This window comes from Periplaneta americana, chromosome 14 (assembly GCF_040183065.1).
Source record: "Periplaneta americana isolate PAMFEO1 chromosome 14, P.americana_PAMFEO1_priV1, whole genome shotgun sequence".
Lineage (NCBI taxonomy): Eukaryota > Metazoa > Arthropoda > Insecta > Blattodea > Blattidae > Periplaneta > Periplaneta americana.
In genome coordinates this window covers 31,431,343-31,451,254 of record NC_091130.1, presented here as the reverse complement: position 1 = coordinate 31,451,254, position 19,912 = coordinate 31,431,343, and the positions used below count along the sequence as shown (strand labels likewise).

General features: G+C 33.9%; 2 protein-coding genes across 4 annotated transcripts in view; one reads left to right on the top strand and one right to left on the bottom strand.

The window, feature by feature from the left end:
* Syn1 (Syntrophin-like 1) overlaps positions 1 to 8,291 on the bottom strand; it is a 703,617-nt gene extending 695,326 nt beyond the window's left edge. For all 3 annotated transcript variants that reach the window (XM_069845188.1, XM_069845190.1, XM_069845189.1), the window contains exon 1: positions 7,275 to 8,291. In XM_069845188.1, coding sequence (XP_069701289.1) covers positions 7,275 to 7,764 — 490 coding nt within the window. In that variant the 5' untranslated portion in view covers positions 7,765 to 8,291. The remainder of the gene's footprint in view (positions 1 to 7,274) is intronic.
* A 102-nt stretch (positions 8,292 to 8,393) lies between these two features.
* LOC138713245 (Fanconi anemia core complex-associated protein 24-like) lies at positions 8,394 to 16,774 on the top strand. Its single transcript, XM_069845187.1, has 4 exons — positions 8,394 to 8,584; positions 8,723 to 8,859; positions 9,886 to 10,035; positions 14,690 to 16,774. The coding sequence occupies exons 1-4, from the start codon at positions 8,479 to 8,481 to the stop codon at positions 14,957 to 14,959; spliced, it is 663 nt and encodes a 220-aa protein (XP_069701288.1). The 5' UTR covers positions 8,394 to 8,478; the 3' UTR covers positions 14,960 to 16,774.
* Positions 16,775 to 19,912: the final 3,138 nt, after the last annotated feature.

Here is a 19,912-nt window from a genome sequence, read left to right as displayed (position 1 = left end):
AGTCTGATGTTCCATGTACTCTGCGATTGGTAAGACTTACGTAAAGGCTGGTTCACAATAAACCGGGAACGAAAACGAAAATGGAAATATTGTTAAAATAAGTGTATTTAAACGTGAGCATTCACAATAGTTAATGATAGTTAATTGTAAATGGTCACATTTAAATACATTTATTTTAACAATATTTCCGTTCTCGTTGACGTTCCCGGTTTATTGTGAACCAGCTTAAGACGCTTAGGCTACAAGCAAACATTCTGATGAGGGCAGATAAAAATGTTAAATTTCCTTCTTTCACCATGTTAATAATGTCAAAAGAAGTGCTTATACAAATTTTGACCACTCGACCGCAATAAAATTACGAGGGACGTAAAAAAAAATAAGTTCGCCAAAGGCCGTTAACAGAAAAAAAAACACTATTTCATTGGAAAAATTTATTGGAACAGACACAGCAACTGTTGAGACATTTTTCAACATAATATTTTCCACCGGAATTGAGACATTTCTCATATCATGGCTCGATAGAGAGAGATGCAGACGCTGTTAAACGTTGGTTCCGATCCCAGGCGGCTGACTTCTATGACACATCCCATGGTACGACAAATGTCTCAATTCCAGTGGGGGATATGTTAAGAAATAGCGCAACAATTGCAGTATCTGTTTCCATAAATCCTTCCATGCAATTGTGCTTTTTTCTGTAAACGGTCCTAGGGAAAATCATTTTCTGGACGGCCTCGTAATTGCGGTCGAGTGGCCAAAATTTGTATAAGCACTTGTTTTGACATTATTAACATGGTGGAAGAAAAAAAATTAACTTTTTTTTCTGCCACCATCAGAATGTTTGCTTGTTAGTTCAGAATTTTGCCGATAAGGCTGAATGCTTGTTGGCACAGTACTTATTTATTATTTACTTGTTTATTTACTTATTCAGTTATTAATATTTATATACTTATTCATTTATTTATTCATTCACGGATTTATTTGTTTGTTTGTTTATTTATGTATTTACTTATACCTCACTGTGCTGTCCACACATTCAGGCGCCTATACGAACTCTAAAAATTTCTAGAGTTGCTTATTTTTTGGATTTACTGTAAGAACGCAATAGAGTTGGTCTCATAGGAAGATATTACAGTGTAGTCGTTTTCCTATTCCTTCTTCGCTCATATTTAAGGTTTTTTGTGAGTGATGATTAAACTGTGTAATTATTATTGCGAGGGATAGGGAAGTACCCCGAGAAAACCTACCCCGTACCGTCCACGTCCACCACAAATTTCAATTGTATTCGTCAGAATTCTAATCTTATACAGTACCTAGATAGATAATAATACACAAGAATTTCACTTCACATTTCTAGCGGCAGTATAAAATAGCTAATAAAAGAAAGCTAGAGCTGACAATTCTATTTAATAAGACAAACCTCCATCTTCATAAACAAAATTCTAACAATTTTACTTTGAATTTAATGCAAATATGTTTAATATTTATTACTGAACTCAATGTAGAATATAATTGACTGCTTTTGACGTACATTTTTTATCCATTGCCCTACTTCTAAGACGTCATGCCTTGAACTAGCGGTATGAAATGAGCGCTGGTTCGAGTCTTTATAGTGGAAGAAAATTTCTCTTGAAATTCCAGTCAGTGTATGGAATCGGTGCCCACCCAAGCATCGTGATGAATTTGGGAAGCTACAGTGAATATGAAATTCGGTTTAATAAGCCAGCTATAACGGCTGGGAGAGGTTTATCACACGTTATTACTCTATTAGATTATCTTTTACTTCTGCTGAGGCATATGGACGTGAGGCCAGCAGTCGATTAGTCGATCTTGGCCTTGCATGGGCTGTCGCGCCATAGATTTAATTTTTATTTAACTTTATGACTAAATTACTGACTGTATCCCATGAAACTGATAAAATTACAGAAAAACTAGTACACAAACAGGAATAGAATTAATATAATTTTAATACCATGAAATACTGTAGCTATAGTCACAATTCAATCAGAAGGTAAATCCAACTAACAAACCTGGCAACTGTCTAGACGTGGGAGAAATAAATGCGTTAAGGACCGTATACAAGGTGTAAGGGTATGATAATTATTCATATCATAAGGAAGAAAAAATGTCCTTACAATTTTTTTCTAACTGGAATATTTAACTAATTATTAAAGTTTACAATATTAGACGTTTTGCAAAGTTGCTAGATGAGGAGGAGGGGGTTTAGAAGTATACAGTACAGCTCAAGCGGGGGGGGGAGGGGGTTTAGAAGTACACAGTACAACTCAGGAGGGTACAGACATATCGGTACAAAACAGATGCTCTGTTCTAATGCAGGAGCGGACAATGACAATACTATTGTTTACATAAAACGAGCAGCAAATACAAACTTTCAATCTCATTAATAGAACATTATGGTAAATTTACATTTTATGTAACAATATTACTCCATTTTTAATTATACGTTTAAAAAATAAACAATAATGGTTTTCTGCACAAAATCACACGAACTTTTTTCCTAATGCAACATTTTAATCTCTCCCGCTTCCGTAAAGCAGTATCATTTTTAAACAAATTTCTGGTTGTGTGATTTTCGAAACGGGGTAAAAAACTACTAGTTTTTAATAATCGATGAGAAACTGCTAGAAAAGTTCACCGATTAAGTAACCTTCTTTGAGGAAAACGTTAACGGTATATCCTTCTTGCCTCACTTGAATTACGACGACTTTCTCCATAAATTAATAACATATGATATTCCTAAACTGTGAATGACATTGTAAATTGTTTATCGAATACCCTGTACTGAACTGCCATCCGCTCGGCAGTAGAGCTATGGACAGGGAGCTTGAACTCAGCTGACTCGTACTTACGTCTGTGCAGAGTATTGTCTGCTGAACGTTGCCACGTCTCTCACGCCAGAATATTAACAAATTTAAGCATGTATTTTTATTTAATTTCACAAAAATGTAATAGAACACACAAATATTTAGCCTATTTAAACTAATATTAATTCTTTGCTAGATATACCTACTGATGTGATTGTTTTCTAACGATATAAGCAATATAACGCAAATGAAATAAGAAAATAAATATTTTTTCTGGTTTTGACCCTATGTTGTATGAACATTTTTTGATCCTGTAGACCGTCCCCGACGACTGTAAAAAGGACGGCACTTATACCCCTTACACCCTGTACTATTAACGGTGGCTTAAATTTATTCTTAGCGTTTGTGTGAATAATAAATTCAAGAGAGTGGAGAACGTGAGAGATGAATATATGCATATGAAAAAATAAGAAAAGTACAATTTGAAAGTAAGATTTTTACCTCATTACCAGTGTAATCGCTCACTTATTATAATTACAATTAGAATTATAATCCGGTAAATTCCAAGGAAAGTCATAAATGATTAAATTAAGCTTGTTTTATTTAATGCCTTATACTATAGCGAAAAAGGACTTTTTACAGGTTTTTAATAAATCTTAGCAGGGCCGGGTGGCTAGGCGGTCTAATGCGCGCTCCCTTTAGGCAGCACGGTCCGAAGCTTCGTGGGTTCGAATCCCGCGTCCTGTTCTGTCCAGTGTAAATCTCTGTGGAAGCCCTTGCGTTGTGCTCACCCCAGGCTAAGGGAGACCCACGTGTTTGAGTCAGGTGTGTGTGGTTCATAAAATCGTCCTCACCCCCTACAGGTAAGTCTTACAACAGCAGGAGTTTAAATGAGGGATTTAAGAATCTTAATGTAGTATTACTAAAATTCTCCAATGTTCCATCTACGGCAGCCGTGGCGAAAATGCGACTCACGAGAACATTGTGGCTCGCAGTGCTTTTCTCTCGCTTCCTACCTACAACCCCCACCTTCTCACTCACTGGAGTCAAACTCCGTTCTATTTGTATTTGTCTCGGACCTGCGAGTGGCGTATCATCGCAATATCTCTCTCAAAACCATGTACCTCTATAAAAAACGAAAGTTTCAAGTAGGATGGGAGGATGCATTCTTTGGCTTACAATATGATGAAAATATTAAATGTATGATTTGTTCACAAATATTACTAGGAAAACAGTTGTATAACATAAAACGGCATTATAAGTTACTACATGTTACTGATGAAATATTAAAAGGTTAATATATTATTATTATTATTATTATTATTATTATTATTATTATTATTATTATTATTATTATTATTATTATTATTGTCATCTCTGTACGTCGATTCTTTTACAACAGATGTACGAATAATGCGGTTAGATTTTCAATTTAAACTCACAGATTTACAATGTGACGTTAAATGAAAGCTAGATGTAAGGACTTGACAGATATTGAACTTTTCAAATCTTTGGAAAAAAAAAAATATTTGAAGCTTCGTTCTTTCGCTTGCTCTGTTGAAGCCATGTTCGCTGTAACTTACGTTTGTGAAAAATTATTTTCAACAATGAAAATAGTAAAAATCAAATTTAGATCACGACTAACAGACAAATACCTTCGTGATCAACTACAATTGGCAGTAAGTGACATAATTCCTGATTTTGAAACTTTGTCGCAGAGACATTCTGAAGACAGTTAATTTTAGGTTGTGATAATGTGTCCTATGTTTTCTTGTTCATTTCTTTCTTCGTTACACGTCCTAAACATTAACTTCCCCTTCGGTTGTCCGCCTCCCTCCATAGGTGCTATGCACGTTGCAGGTTACACAGTGGCTCGGCGCACCATGGCCTTTTCGCCACGGCTGATCTACGGCATGTATAACAAGTTTAACAATGTTATGTTGGTGACAATTCATTTTATTACTGGCTCGGTACGATGGGCAACAGTTGAGATGAAAAGAAATTGCCGCAATAATCCCGCATGGCTGGCACGTGCCACAGGAATAGGGATAACAATAGCGTAGGCCCTAGTTGCCACATTTGCCCTATACACTTTATAGTAAAAAGTCAATGTTCACCTACTTAGATATCACACACGGAAGCCCAGTGTTGCCGCGATCTACTCACGAAAATGAGGGAAAAAAATCATGGAAAAAACAGGAGATAACAGTAGATTAATTAACGATTAATTTCCTCATTCTATTATATTAATTATAAAACAATGTATACTATAAAAATGTGATACTGTTGTATTACTACACAATACATCCCCACTACTAAAATGAACAATTTTGCTAATGTAACTATAGCAATCTCTAGTCAATTTATGTAACTAAGTCCGTCAACACGTGCAACAATACACAAAATGTTTGGTACAACTTTTGTCTGTGAATTCATCGGCAATTTGCATTATCTTTCTGTTTTTTCCACTCCCGTTATATTTTGGACACTAGCTGTAGTTTTTGTACGCCCACAAGTTACCTTTGTCGCAATTTCTGAATCTGGACAAATAGACTTAATTAGTGCTGGTAAGTGCTCCATAATATTGATCAACAAATTATTATGTTCTACTACAAAAACAGATTGGTCTCACTTCTGCTTCTCTCGCCTGAGTGTTTATTATTTTCTCTCGCCATAGTGTTTATTTTTGTAAAATCGCTCGTAAAACCTGGTTTTTTGTCTGATCTTTTCAAATGCTTTGTGTTTCTGCATGCATTTCCAAACCTATTTTTCCTCTTACGGGTGGACAAACCTATAATCTTAATAGTACTGTACGGTATTGATTCTTTCTTTTTACAAATTAAACCGTTTAGTCATGAATTAAATGAAATAATTGGCGAAAATCGTTAAAATAAATCTTTCAGCTCAGCAGACCACCGCATGTCACTGACTGAGTACAGCTGAGGAGGAGGGGAAGGTAAGGAATGCAGGCCGTGCTTGTTAGAGTTATTGCAATAGCCGTGATGTTGCCAAGTGTTTCATAGAAACGTAACGATTTCGTCTAAAATGGTGAATATTAGAGAAAAAACTTATTTAGATTTTTCAAGTCTCTCCTCATGATCTATTACCAGTTTCATTACCTTCCACTCTGTATATTGAGAGAGAGTGAGTGAGTGTGTGTGTGTGTGTGTGTGCGTGCGTGTGTGTGTGTTAAAATCCGAGCATAGTACCACTGGCGACTTTAGCATGCCCAAAAGGCAGGAGAAATTCGGATTTTTGACAAAGAAATCAGTAGAGTCCATGGAAAAACAGGAAATCTCCTGCTAAATCAGTAGGTATGGCAACACTGCACGGAGCCAGTCAGGTTAGTTATTAGTAGTAGGTTGTATGGTTTTGCTTTCTTTGGTTAAGCTACTTCAATTAAGAAATGGTGTTTTGTACTTGCTTAGCAATACACCAACATGAGATAGATAATTATTTGTTTTATTCGATTTAATAATTTTCATTGAGTAAAATCAATACTTGAATTACGCTTATAATTCCTACTAAGTTAATATGTTGATAGGGGTAGGCCTATATAATACATAATATGTCAATTTCTTTACAGAAAAATAATTGTCTTGAGTCTTACGAAATTATTTTGAAATGTCAAACATAAATTTCAAAGTAAGACAATGTAAAAGTGAAAAATGTAAACGATAAACACTTTAAAAATTGTTCTCATGATCACTAAAATAGAAAGATCTAAACGGAGAACTCTAACATGATGATTTCCAATGACCCACATCTTGGTAGTTACCCCATTTTCCGCCCTGCTTCCCAATATAAGCTAGTTTATATCTTCTGCAGAATTCTAACATAAGAATACACATTCAACAATTTTATTAACAGCAGAATAATTAAAGTAACTTAATGCCCAATTATATACAGAAATATGTACTGCAAAATGAAATCAAATGACGCAATCGAGTAAGTTGAAATGTTTCCTTAAGCTGAAATCAGTTCTTCATACTGCTTCACTTAAAATTCACTGTCACCCATACTGATGCCTTTTTCTCTATAAAATGTCTAAATGTAACTCATTATTTAGTGAATATAGTCGGTTCCATCACACTTTACTACTGAAAGCTGACTTTAAAATTGAGATAGGACAAGGATTAAGTCGAATAAGGCAGAGAGGCACGTTTTACGAAGAATGCGTCTTCTCTAAACACAATTAAAATGGTTTTCACATCATTGTGTGATTGTTTTCTGTAGAATGATTCTTAAAAGTATAATGTCCTCTTAAATATTTGTTAAAATTATTTGCCAATGTTAAGACTGCTTTTTAAAAAATACTTTGAAACTAGATAATAATTCTAATTTTGTGCTTACACTAGGTACCATAATTAACATAGAATTTAGGCCTACATTAAAACTATTGTAACTACTGGTACTGAAAAAAAAAATAACATTATAACATATTTAACGTACCTTCTAATTCAACTACTTTTCCTGCCCTCTTCAGTGCTTTCACTGCCTCATCATGTGTAGCATCTCTCAAATCTTCACCATTCACCGACAGAATGGCATCACCAACATACAGTTGCTCAGTCTGATCTGCTGCCATGCCCTTAAAAATTTTTGATATAAGAATTGGCATTTTGTTTTCTTTCCCACCCTTAATTGATATCCCCAGACCGTTATTGTCCGACTTGACCACTCTCACAAGTCTCTTCTGATTTGCTACAGATTCTGGTACATCTACAGCGTCCAAGAGCCCTGTACCAGAATCAACATTGTTATTATTGTTGTTATTATTATTCAAACTCCCATTCAGAGTTGTAGAGTTCTCATAACTTTCATCTAAGCTTATACTCAGGTAATCATCTTCCAATGTTACAAATACTCTATACCACTGTCCTCTCACATGCGTCTCTAACACTCCTGAACGGCCGTAGCCCACTCCAGCCATCTCCACCATTGAAATTCTAACTTACTTGTCAATAAAATACATAAAATTAAATGTAATAAATGTAAAACAAGTCAGTTGCCTGTTCAATGTCACTCAGATATATGGTCGAATTTCGATTAATTAGAAATTGGTGTCACTTAGCAACGAAAAAAATTACACTTTCTTGATGTCTGTTGGTTGAACTATGAACAATCTAACATGAACACTTAATGACATCCAAAATGTTTGTGTATGTTCATTTAACATCCCTCTTCATAGTGGATTTGGCATGGCTGTAAGTTGTCAACAATCCACATTTCAATGATAACACGGTTGCTGCAATAGTTACTCTAACTTTTTAACGATTTCCACGAGTACTTTAATAATTAATTATCCATATGTATTCTACAGCAGTACAGTTAAAAGCACTATTTAATTAACACTCAGGATCTTCACACAGCACACATTCAAAAGTTCCCGTAGACAGTCATTCCAAATGCTCCCGATATGGAACCACACAGTAGCGACAGCACACAACCAACATCACCGTCGGCCGTTTGTCCTTCTTCTGCTAAATGTTTACGATGATCGAGAAGGCCGTGACGACGTCTGTGCCATCTGGCGCCACAATTTTGAATCGATCACGCTCCTCGTATGTCAATTTGTTTTCACAAGTTATTTTGTATTTGTTGTATGATACAGTCCAGAAGAATATTTCAATAGATAATATGAAATGATTTTGTAATGTCGAACCTTGAAACACCCCCTAAACGAGGGCCAAATGTACCACCTGGGTGTATATTGGTAAATGAAAAATGGAGAGGTAGTAATTTTGAGAGGGAATTAGCAGGTCAGAAATAAATCTAGCTTTTCAAAGTTAGCAATAATAAAATTGTAGGCTATTGATGTACTTACTATTATTAATTATCTACTGCAATAAAGTTACAAGGGCCTGGATGACTAAAATTCCAATTGTTTATAATTTCAGTTGTTGGAAAGGGCTTGTACTGCGATGGTTTGGGACCAATAGATTTCTACCCATCAGAATTGTGCCCTGTAGTCTATATCAGTGAATCAGATTTAATTGGACTTTCTTATGAAAGAAAATTAAAGCAAGTCCTTCAGGTTTGTAGTCTGCAGTCTTTTTTTTTCTCCTTATGACTTGCTCTCCTGCAGGTCATTTTAATGAAAAAATTTAAAATTATGGACAAAATGTTAACAAGTAAATACACAATTAGGCTATAGTGTTGTTAGTTTTTGTGTTTTATTTACATCTAATATTACATACGAGCAAGATATTAAGTTTAATAGTTCTCATTAACTTTTTTCACTTTCATTATTCTTAGAGCGCTCTGGAGTTCCCATGCTATTATTGCCAAAATTTCCCATTATTTCTCCATGAATGTACGTAAAAAATAAATAAACTCTACATGTTTTCTTTCTTAAAATGTCAGTATGATGAACCATCTCAGAAACAATTCAATAGAGGTGCAGAATGTAATCTGAACAGGGTTCTTGTAAGTATTTAAACACTTCAAGAATTAGTCACGAAAAATTTAAAAATATGTTTTCACTTGCCTAAATGGAATTTCACTACAAGTTTTTAAGCATGACTTCGTTCGTGTTAAATAATATTGACTTAAAATGTCAGAAAAAGGAAACAGTTTTATTAGGAAATCTGTAGGTAGGCCTACACACACAAATTATATGAAATGTTTTAACACTAGCATATTAACTTTATAAGATTTTAAATACTTTTTGTAGAAAGGAAAATCTCTTATTCTGTAAATAATTGTCTGCTAATTGTTAGTTATAGTTGTGTTAAATTAGAATCTCAAATATCAGGACCACATATTAATGTCTCTTGAAGTAAGAGAAAAAATCACCGAAATAATGGTTGCCTATGAAGATCTAATTTCTGGAAAATACGAAATGAAGGGCATGTAATAGAATGCTTTCATTTAAAATAGATAAACAATCGAAAAATGACAATATTCTTTTGTAAGTTTTAGTTGGAAATGTTACATTTAATTTTATTAACAGCATTTCAAAACGAAATTAGAAAGAAAAATACGATTTTCAGAATCCATTAATCTACCCTATTCCACTTTTAAGTGCAGCACTAATGCTTACATTTTGCTCTTATTACAGATTCCTCGTCAACATGGCGCCATTATTGCAGTTAGAAATAATTTTACTCTCAAACATTTCTCTGAACTTCAAGATCAGTGTTACACATTGAAACTGACACTTATTCCCATAGGAAGTATGTCAGAGTTGCCACAAATGCTTCTTCAGTTAGTAAGTAAAATTGTATAATTGAAATTATAAAATATCACTTTTCTAATTAGTTTTATTTTCAGTCACTTCATTGTTTTCTCAAGAACATTACTTCCCAGAATTTATTTATTTATTTATTTAAATTTAAATATACAGAATAAAGAATGCTGGGTAACTTTCGGTGCTGGACTTCAGACTCATTTCACTGGCATTATCACCATCTCATTCAGACGCTAAATAACCTAAGATGTTGATAAAGCGTCGTAAACTAACCTACTAAAAAATTACTCCACAGACATATAAGAGGATGAAGCAGTAATAACCAAGTAACCCATATTACCAAAAAAGTGCTTTCCATACTACATTCCTTAAACAGCATTCGAAAATTCCTTCCGCTATCACTCAAGAAAATACTAGTGGAAACACTAGTAATGCCCCACTTAGATTATTGTGATTTTCTACTGACTGACCTCAATGTCAACCACATACAACGTGTTCATAATTCTTGTGTTCACTTCGTCTGCGATGTCTGTCGCGCTGACCACATTACCCCATCCTTCCAAACTCTAAACTGTCTATGGCTTAACGAACATAGAAATTTTCATTCTCTTGTTCTCCTTTTCCAAGTCCTTCACACTTTTACACCTACCTATCTTGCCTCCCGTTTCACTTACCTGTCATCATATCATAATCTCTTCACACGCACGCAAAATAGCCGCATACTAGCCATACCAACACATAAGACATCATCGTATTCATCATCATACACAATCTCGTTCTCACGCTTGTGGAATACCCTACCCAGTGACATTAGAGACTGTCGGAATTTAGTAGCGTTCAAAAGCAAGCTTATTAAGCATTTTCTTACTGCGTAGAGTAGGTTTAATTTGTACTTAATAAAAGAAATGCTTCTCTCTTCTTAACTTTTACAATAAACTGTCTAGCTTTTATTAATCAGTTAATCTTTTAGTACTTTGATTTTTATTGTATCTGTAAATTTAATATTAATTGTAATTATAATTGTAATTGTATTCTTAATATTGTAGTTGTAATCCCCTGGTAGAGGGGAAGAGAAGGCCTGATGGCCTTATCTCTACCAGGTTAAATAAATAAATATTAAATAATTTCACATCTACCGAAAACATCTGTAATTTTTTATGAACTTTAAATTTCAGTAGGAGAGCTTTCAGCAGCATCTGTGGCTGCACTTCCATCCAAGCAGCCCAGGTTCGATCTCCAGCCAGGTCAAAGCAGACATTGCGGAGGGTTTTTTTTTTGGGGGGGGGGGGTTACTCCCATTTTCGACATGTCATTCCACCCGCACATTACGCCTTTATTTCATCTATCATCTGCAATAATTAAAAATAGACTGGGGTGAAGTCTTTGGGGTCGTATGGGTTTCTCTTGCTGATGTAGGAAAGGTTTGGGACTCTGGGCCCTGGGCTTATCAGGTAGCAGACACCGGCAAAGCAGACAAGACTAATGCCTTTAACTACGTGTCATTGGGCTTGGGTTCTGTTGCAGGTACAGAGAAAGTTAAAAGTTAGGACTGGCCCATTTAGCTCAGGTTTTATAAGCTCAGTCCAGGTGAAAAGCTAGAAAGCTTGCTTGTATGCTCGTATTGTACCATGACTTGCATTCACTGAAGCCAGTCTACGCTGGATAAGATGAAACAGTACTAGTTTGAAATCTAAGTTTATTGGCTATTAAGTGTCTTAAAAAAATCTGTATCAAATACCTTACTATAATAATACCGGACAGCTGTATACTAGCAGCATTGGCGTGAGTGCAAAATATCGCGGACCTGACATCTAGTGGAGCGGGATGGAATTACGTCCACATAGGCCTATACAAATATTAACATAGCGGGATTCTGACTATTGTTTAAAACGTAAGTTACTAATGTGCAGTAATATATGAAACACTTAAGAAATGTTGATTATTATTTAATGTAAAATTATCTTATATCAAAGCTGCATATTATGAGAAATATTGCATACTTCATATTACTTTCCGTAATTAATTGTTACAAATTTTTTCTTTGGTTTAATGAGACAAAATCAATTCTGATATTAGGAATGAATTTACAAAAATGCTTTATACAGTATATGCATTGCTGACAACTGTAAAGATAAAATTAATAATAATCTGATGCTTGTAATACTGTAATTAGTGAAGGCATGTGGACAACAAAAAGACTTAATTTGATAAAACCTTAAAATTTCCGATGCATTTTAACTTCTATTCATTTATTAAGTCTAGATAAAAAAGCCAATTTGTATTTTTCTATCAACACAAAGACGAAGGAATTAGGCCTACTAAAGAATGTTGTTGACTCACGTTTTATGACCCTCGGAAATCGAAAGTACGATTTGGAGCAATTTGTAATGCTGTAATTTTGTAGCATTATTATAAACAGCACATAATATGCACCGTGGCATTTTAACACAGCACTAATTAATAAATCTATTAACTAGCCCAGCAACAATATACATTGCAGTTGATTACAGCTTGTTTCACGAGTATCACCACACCGGCCACCTAGGTAGCAGCACGAGCGTCGTTCGCACATAAAATTGCTAGCTGTCTGGTAGTATTATAGTAAGGTATTTGTCTGTATTTTCTGGTAAAATACAGCACAAAATACTTCATTAAAGAAACATAGTTTCACAGTTTATTGTACTACAGGATTTCATAAAATAATAAGATAGATATTATACATTTAATTTTCCTGCAAAGTGTATCTGACTTAACAAAATAATAATATTTCGTAACTTGTGACTGGTTAAAAAAAAAAAAGAAAAAGAAATATGTTGAAAAGACATTGTAAAATTATTATAAATATCAACAACTATTATAGGACATGATTCCATTTTAACTTTTTCCTTATCAACAATTAAAAGACTTATGAAGATCTGTAAAATGTAAGAAAGTTTTTCGTTCTTCAGAATATTGATTTGCTATTTAACTTCTGAGGGGTAGATTTCTCTTTATTTATGAAGCTTGAAGTTTGAAGGGTTTGCATTACATTTATATTACTACTAGTGGCTTGTGCAGCAAATGCTGCAAACTAAGTTCATTAGACGTTCAAATAAACATTTTTCAGATTTATTTTCAATGTAGAATACCAGACATTCTGAAAGTTATTTGCTTCCATAATAATGAAAGATACTCTCTCTCGAGCCAATACTGAAGAGAACCACGCATATAAATGTCTACACCACACCGTCATTAAATATATGAAAAAGACCCTATCCCACTTGATTAATAACTATAAAAATATTTGATTTTTAATAATATTATTATCTTACGTGAGTTTTATAGCTTTCAGTAACATATACTATATATACTATATAGCCACCACTCAGTAAAATATAGAAATCAAAATCTAATTTAAGTTATTCTCTACATCTACTTAAATAACCCCAAAACGTTTCACTTTCATATCATCAACATAACATTTATATGTATAATTAGTGAAAAATAGTCACATCATGGCATTAACTACAATAATATTTCATTTCTAATGGTAATAATGTCATCAAACCACCTCAAGTTTTGTAGTTTTTAATATCCAATATACAGCTGTACCCAGAAAATTACACAGAATCGAACCTGTAAATTATTTTTAGTAAGTTAAGTTTTTAATAACCAATTCGATTTGAGCTCTAAATATGTCAGCATTCTTGCAGATAGTGGCCTTCGTGTAATATTGTTTATTGCAGTGTGTGTTTTGTTTTATTCTGAAATGCAATTAGCTAGTTTAGCTAGTTCTCAAAACTGACGACAGATGGATTTTGGAAAATAGGTAAATTATGTTGAAAAATTGGCATTTCACTGAAAACTACTATTTTTCTGAAAAACTTTGAGTTCCAAGCCACCACCAAAATGAGGGGTCATTTATTAAAATCCGTTCAGCCGTTTTCCCGTAATTTCCATTACCAGTTCAAATTATATATATAGATGATGGAAAGGAAAGTGTAAGTAATTTATAATAACTGTTGACATTTAATGGATATTATGCCGACGAGAAATAGTTTTCTTTCTGGTTGGGACAATTTACCTGGTGAAGGTTTTTTTCAGAGGTTTTCCCTCAGCCTAGTAAAAGCAAATGCTGGGTAACTTTCAGCGCTAGACCCTGGACTCATTTAGCTGACATCTTCATTTCATTCACATGCTAACAACCATAGCAGTTGATAAAATGTCGTAAAATAAACCAATTAAAGAAAACAACTTACTTCTAGAAAACGAGATATCAAAATTATGAACACAATTGCGTTTTCTATTACATTCCATGCAACCGTAACTCAATTAAAATTAATGTTTAAAAATATTTAATTTATAATATTTTACACACCACACCATCACATCATTAATACATTTTATTTTATTTATTTTTTTATTGGGTTATTTTACGACGCTGTATCAACATCTAGGTTATTTAGCATCTGAATGATATGAAGGTGATAATGCTGGTGAAATGAGTCCGGGGTCCAGCACTGAAAGTTACCCAGTATTTGCTCGTATTGGGTTGAGGGAAAATCCCGGATAAAACCTCAACCGGATAACTTGCACCGACCGGGATTCGAACCTGGGCCACCTGGTTTCGCGGCCAGACACGTTGACCATTACTCCACAGGTGTGGACTAATACATTTTATTAATTATCTCAACAGGCATATGTGGAGTGCAAGTCCCCATCAAATCCATTCAAGCACAAACAGAAGCCAAGTGATGATCTGGCAGCATTGCAACTGAAGTTGTTTAGACTTATACCAGAAGTTGGTGAAAAGAAGGCCAAGTTATTGCTAGAAAAGTTTGGACATCCGCAGGGTATAGCATCGGTGCCAAAAGAAATGCTTATTGCAAAACTGACTCCAATCGTTGGTGAAAAGTCTGCACAAAATATCTTCAATTTTTATTACGAAAAAAACAGATTGAAATAGTAGTGATAAAAGCATTTTGAGTATTGTGATGCAACGAAAATAGTGCCTTTTACAATAAAGCTCGATTATCCTCATTAATTTGTTCTACAATAGTCAATTATTGAAACAATAAGCTACAGTATTCGTTTAAACTCATGTTATAGTGCCAGTTCATTCCAGAATTTAAAACTAGCCAAATGTGAATATATTTCTTGTAGGTTGTAACTTTGAGCTGAATTATGTATTAGGTTTGTTCCAGCAAGCAATTCAGAACACGTTCCAAACTAATGCTGAACTTCTTATGACGCATGCGCCAGTTGTGTATGGTGTCAGAACTAGTTTGGGGATTTTATGTTGTTGGAACATTTCTTGAACTGTTCTTTCACGGCCTTCGGAGTTTCTTCTCATATTAAAATTATATTCATCTTCCGAACTTAATTCGTCATAAGATACATCACTATCACATTCCAAATCACTCATGATAGACTATTTTTTTATATTAACCTGCCTAGTCTCGAAATATTTTAACCATAACTTCAGATTAAACCATCTGCACATGCGTCAGCAGTTCAGAATTCCCAGTTCTTTTCTTAAACGAGAACCAATTTCACTCGTTTTGAACGAGTTCTAAAGCTTGTTGAAACAGGGAACTGGGAATTCAGTATCGGTTCGGAATCAGTTCTAGTCTTGTTGGAACACACATTGAGCAAGCAGTTCAGAATCGATTCTGAACCATGCTGGAACAAACCTATTATAAGAAATATCATCCCTTAACAATGTTACATTAGTTTAATTTAATAAAAAATTACTAAATCGAATCAGTTTCTTACAGTGCCTTAACAGAAATACTGATATTTGCTGTAAAATTCAATAAATCAAATTGCGTGTTTCGTTGGATGATCATGATTGATTACAGACTTTAAAATTAACATCTGGCATGCTATATAACAAAGACAGTGAATATACAAAACGAAATACAGTAGAGCATCGATTATCCGAATACCGATCAACTGAAACATCGGTTAACCGAAAGCGTTCCAGTCGGCAAATTCAAATTTGCGCGTGCATCATATAGAAGTTCCGCTAGCTCTGTTTGCGAGACTTAGCGGCAAAAAAAAAAAAAAAAAATGAGTCTCAGCTCTGAAGCAAAAAAAATTTTGGACTTCTTTTCTTAAACTGTAGGCCTACTTTAATGGCCATTTTGAACTTGTCAAACTAGGCTAGTCACTTCTCTGTGTTATTTGTAAGACGTGTGATACAAAATATATATGTACAGTTATGTGTTTAATATGAATGTTTCTTTGTTTCATACTGCTCCTATGACACTGGTACAATTTATTTTCGTTAATGATCGATTATCCGAAAAATCAGTTATCCGAACACACCCCATCCCCAATTGTTTCAGATAACCGATGCTCTACTGTACTGTTGTGTGACTAAATATTGGAAACTGTGCCGTCATCCAGTACATAATCTGGCAAATATGATAACCAAATTTAAAGGCATGAAATAGCAAAGGGAGGTTTGCAGAGATAATCGAAGCTCCAATGTAATGATATTGATTTTCAAAAATAAGATGTAAACGCAAATTAAAAATTTTTAAATGTAAAACTTCTACCAAGATGTGCTTACTCTTTCATCTTTGTTTAAAAAGTAAAAATGATAATGTAATGTACCGGTATATATCAGAAACTGAAAAACAATTGCAATGATTCATTACAATTTGAATTAAGAAGTTTCAAATTTAATTTTGTGGGATCATAATATTATTTTGTATTCTTACTAATTACAGAAGGCTGTGTTCATGTTTTGTATCTAATAAATATATTTAACTAATGTTGACTTTATTTTTTATTACATTTATATTATTTCCTCAGTCAATATGATCAATCATACATTTAAATGAAGAGAGATACAAACTTCAAAACTTAGTTCAGTATAGTAATACAGTAAAACTTATACAGCCTTAGACAAAAAATGACTGATCTGCTGTAGCATGAATTTGTTTAAGTCCACTTCAGATAGCGCCTGGTTCATACGACTAGAGGAAGAATGTTTACTTTGTACCTAATTTACCCCTTGAATGTATCTTCGTTATTTATTTATTTATTCTGGTGTAGTTAAGGCCATCAGGCCTTCTCTTCCACAACAACAGGAATACAAATATAATAACAGAAATAAACAGGAAAAAAAAACACTATATACAAAATAAAGCTACACAAGAAATAAAGAGAGAGAGAGAAAAACACTATAAACAAAGTAAACCCACACAAAAATATACACAGGTTGCAGTCACACAAACTTTAAATGAGTGATTAAATATCATAATTAATTGTATCCTAACTAATTAATTAACATAAACAAGAAACTTGCAATTTTAATCTAGGTTAAAAAAGAAAAAGAAAAAAAAAACAAATCAATACTTCTAGCTGTACCTAAAGACATTAACTAAGACAAAATTTTCCGATTTAATTTTGAATTGTGATAAAGTCCGGCAGTCCCTGACGTCATTAGGTAATGAATTCCAGAGGCGAGGTATTTCTACAGTATAGGAAGATTATACATAACACTTGATCTATAAACAGACAGAAAAGCAACATAAACAAAACACAGGAAAAACAGAGTGGAGTCTTTTATAAAAAAAAAAAAATCTGTTTACATGTAAACCTAAGCTCTCACAGAATCATCAGAAGTCTTCTCAAGGGGATTTAGTATATGGCAGCCAGTCATTTTTATTGTCCAAGATGGTACAAGGTGAAACATGAATGAGCCTGAAACTTGTCCGATATAAACACTTTTTTACTCCCACTAGATAGAATAGGTATTACAGTGTTACTTATTTTGTATAATGGCAATGCAGAATCTGCCCAACATGGAAACGAGAGCTGGTATTCGTGAATTTATCAAAAAATATTTCTCTATTGCAGGAAAAAATGTACTGTTTGTATACACTGTATCTTTAATATCAGTCTGATTATTAATGCCAGTCAGTGAGTTATTATTTGGACAGATGACTTCATACTGTGCGAAACTTGAACGAGGTAGAGTATTATTGTATCGAAAGGAGGACAGTTATTTGCCATGGGTTTTCTCAGAAAATTGTAAAATAGGATTAGGAAACAGATGGTTACACTTTTCCTATTGCTAGTCCAATAATTAGTGAATATTGAATAACAAAAACTGGTAGTGTGGGAAGAGTACAGACATTTTAGCTTATAGCTGTCAACTTTTAAAAGCAGCTTAAGTTATAAATAACTATATAAGCAGTACTGTAAATATAAAAGAAGAATAAACCGTAGATTCACAGAACTACTTATAATACTTATGATTTAAAATAAAAACAGTGATGACAGGGAGTGAAAACGATGGTGTGAGAAGAGACATACAACCTACAAGAACAGTTCTTGGGAGAAGAAGAAAAAAAAGGATGCTATTCTTAATGTTTTCAAAATAATTAGAATTCACTACAAAAGACATATATTATACTTTCCCTATACATAACACAGTCTGCTCAATAATTGCTAACAGATTAAGGGAACATGGTGAATACGAAGTATATGAGGAAGTTCAGTGTCTTCCTACAGAAGGGTCTACATGGCGTGCTGACATACTACTTGACCGAAATAAAAAAACTGGTCTCATTCTTGACCCAACAGTAAGGTTTGAAATGGATTTACCAAAGTAAGTACATGGAGAGAAGCGGGCTATTTACCTTCCATGCTGTGATGATCTCAGTCATAAATATAATATTCAAGATTGGAATGTCATTGGACTCAAGTTTGGTGCATGAGGAACAATTCCCAAATTTAAATTGGAGATCCTCAGAAAATTAAAGGTTCCTGCATCAACCATTTTAAAATCTCCATTGAACATCACCAATCACCATCTCTATTCATCTTTATAATATTCAATGTATATTATTTATTTTCAATAAATGTTTATCGTTTTGATAGCTACCACATCTTGTCGCAGAATATTATTATTTTTTTTTTAATTTTATTATGTATTTTTTAACATTAAATTACATTTTATTTTTTGTTCATATGAATTGATTAGGATGCCGATATTTTAAATCCAAGATTTGGACGGCTATCATTTCGATATACTACTTCCCTCTCAGCTTCAAGATTTCTTTTAGCAGGTTGTAGTGTTACTGTCAATACTGTAGTGTGTAGTTAGTTTGTGTCTAACCATTCAACAGCAGGTAGTACATTATGTATCATCTGGGAAATTTACAAAGATGTTTTTAACAACCGAGTATCGAGTATCGGTGTCAAAATTTTGGTATCAGTATCGAGTATCGACAAAAAGTGTTATTGTCCCATTCCTAAAATATAAAGTCGAACATGGTGTTAGGCCACTAAGGGAAAAGCATCAAAGGAGAAAGATTCGATTTGGTGCGGTGGGTTGAACTTTGGTGTAGCTCAGTGCTTAAAGCACCCAGTTTGTAGAACTGGGGATCCCGGGTCGATCCTCGGCACTGGAGCAAATTTTTCTCCATTAATAACAAATGGTAATTATTTTACATCTTGATTACACAACCAATGAACCAACAGGATTACAACGAAGAACTAAACACAGTCAAATACATAGCACAAGAAAACGGATACAACCCTAACATAATAGACAACATAATATGTAAGACAAAACAAACCCACAAAAAACAGAAGAATACAACAAAAACACAAGAACACAAAAAATACATCACACTAACATACGAAAACAAAAACACACAAAATTGTAACATCATTCAAGAAATTAAACTACAACATCGCATACAGAACAAATAACACTCTACAAAAACATCTCAACACACAAACAAACAAATACAACCACACAGGCGTATACAAACTCAAATGTAACACCTGCAACAACTTCTACATAGGACAGACAGGCAGATCATTTCAAACACGTTGCAAAGAACACATCACAGTCATAACAAAATTGCAAAACACCTCCACATATGCAGAACAC

Bases quoted from the DNA above. Each gene is read 5' to 3' on its own strand.
- LOC138713245 (XM_069845187.1), top strand. From the start codon at position 8,479: ATGTCGAACCTTGAAACACCCCCTAAACGAGGGCCAAATGTACCACCT. The intron at 8,585-8,722 runs GTCAGAAATAAA...TTATAATTTCAG, and splicing joins TTTTGAGAGGGAATTAGCAG to TTGTTGGAAAGGGCTTGTAC. The intron at 10,036-14,689 runs GTAAGTAAAATT...TTATCTCAACAG, and splicing joins CACAAATGCTTCTTCAGTTA to GCATATGTGGAGTGCAAGTC.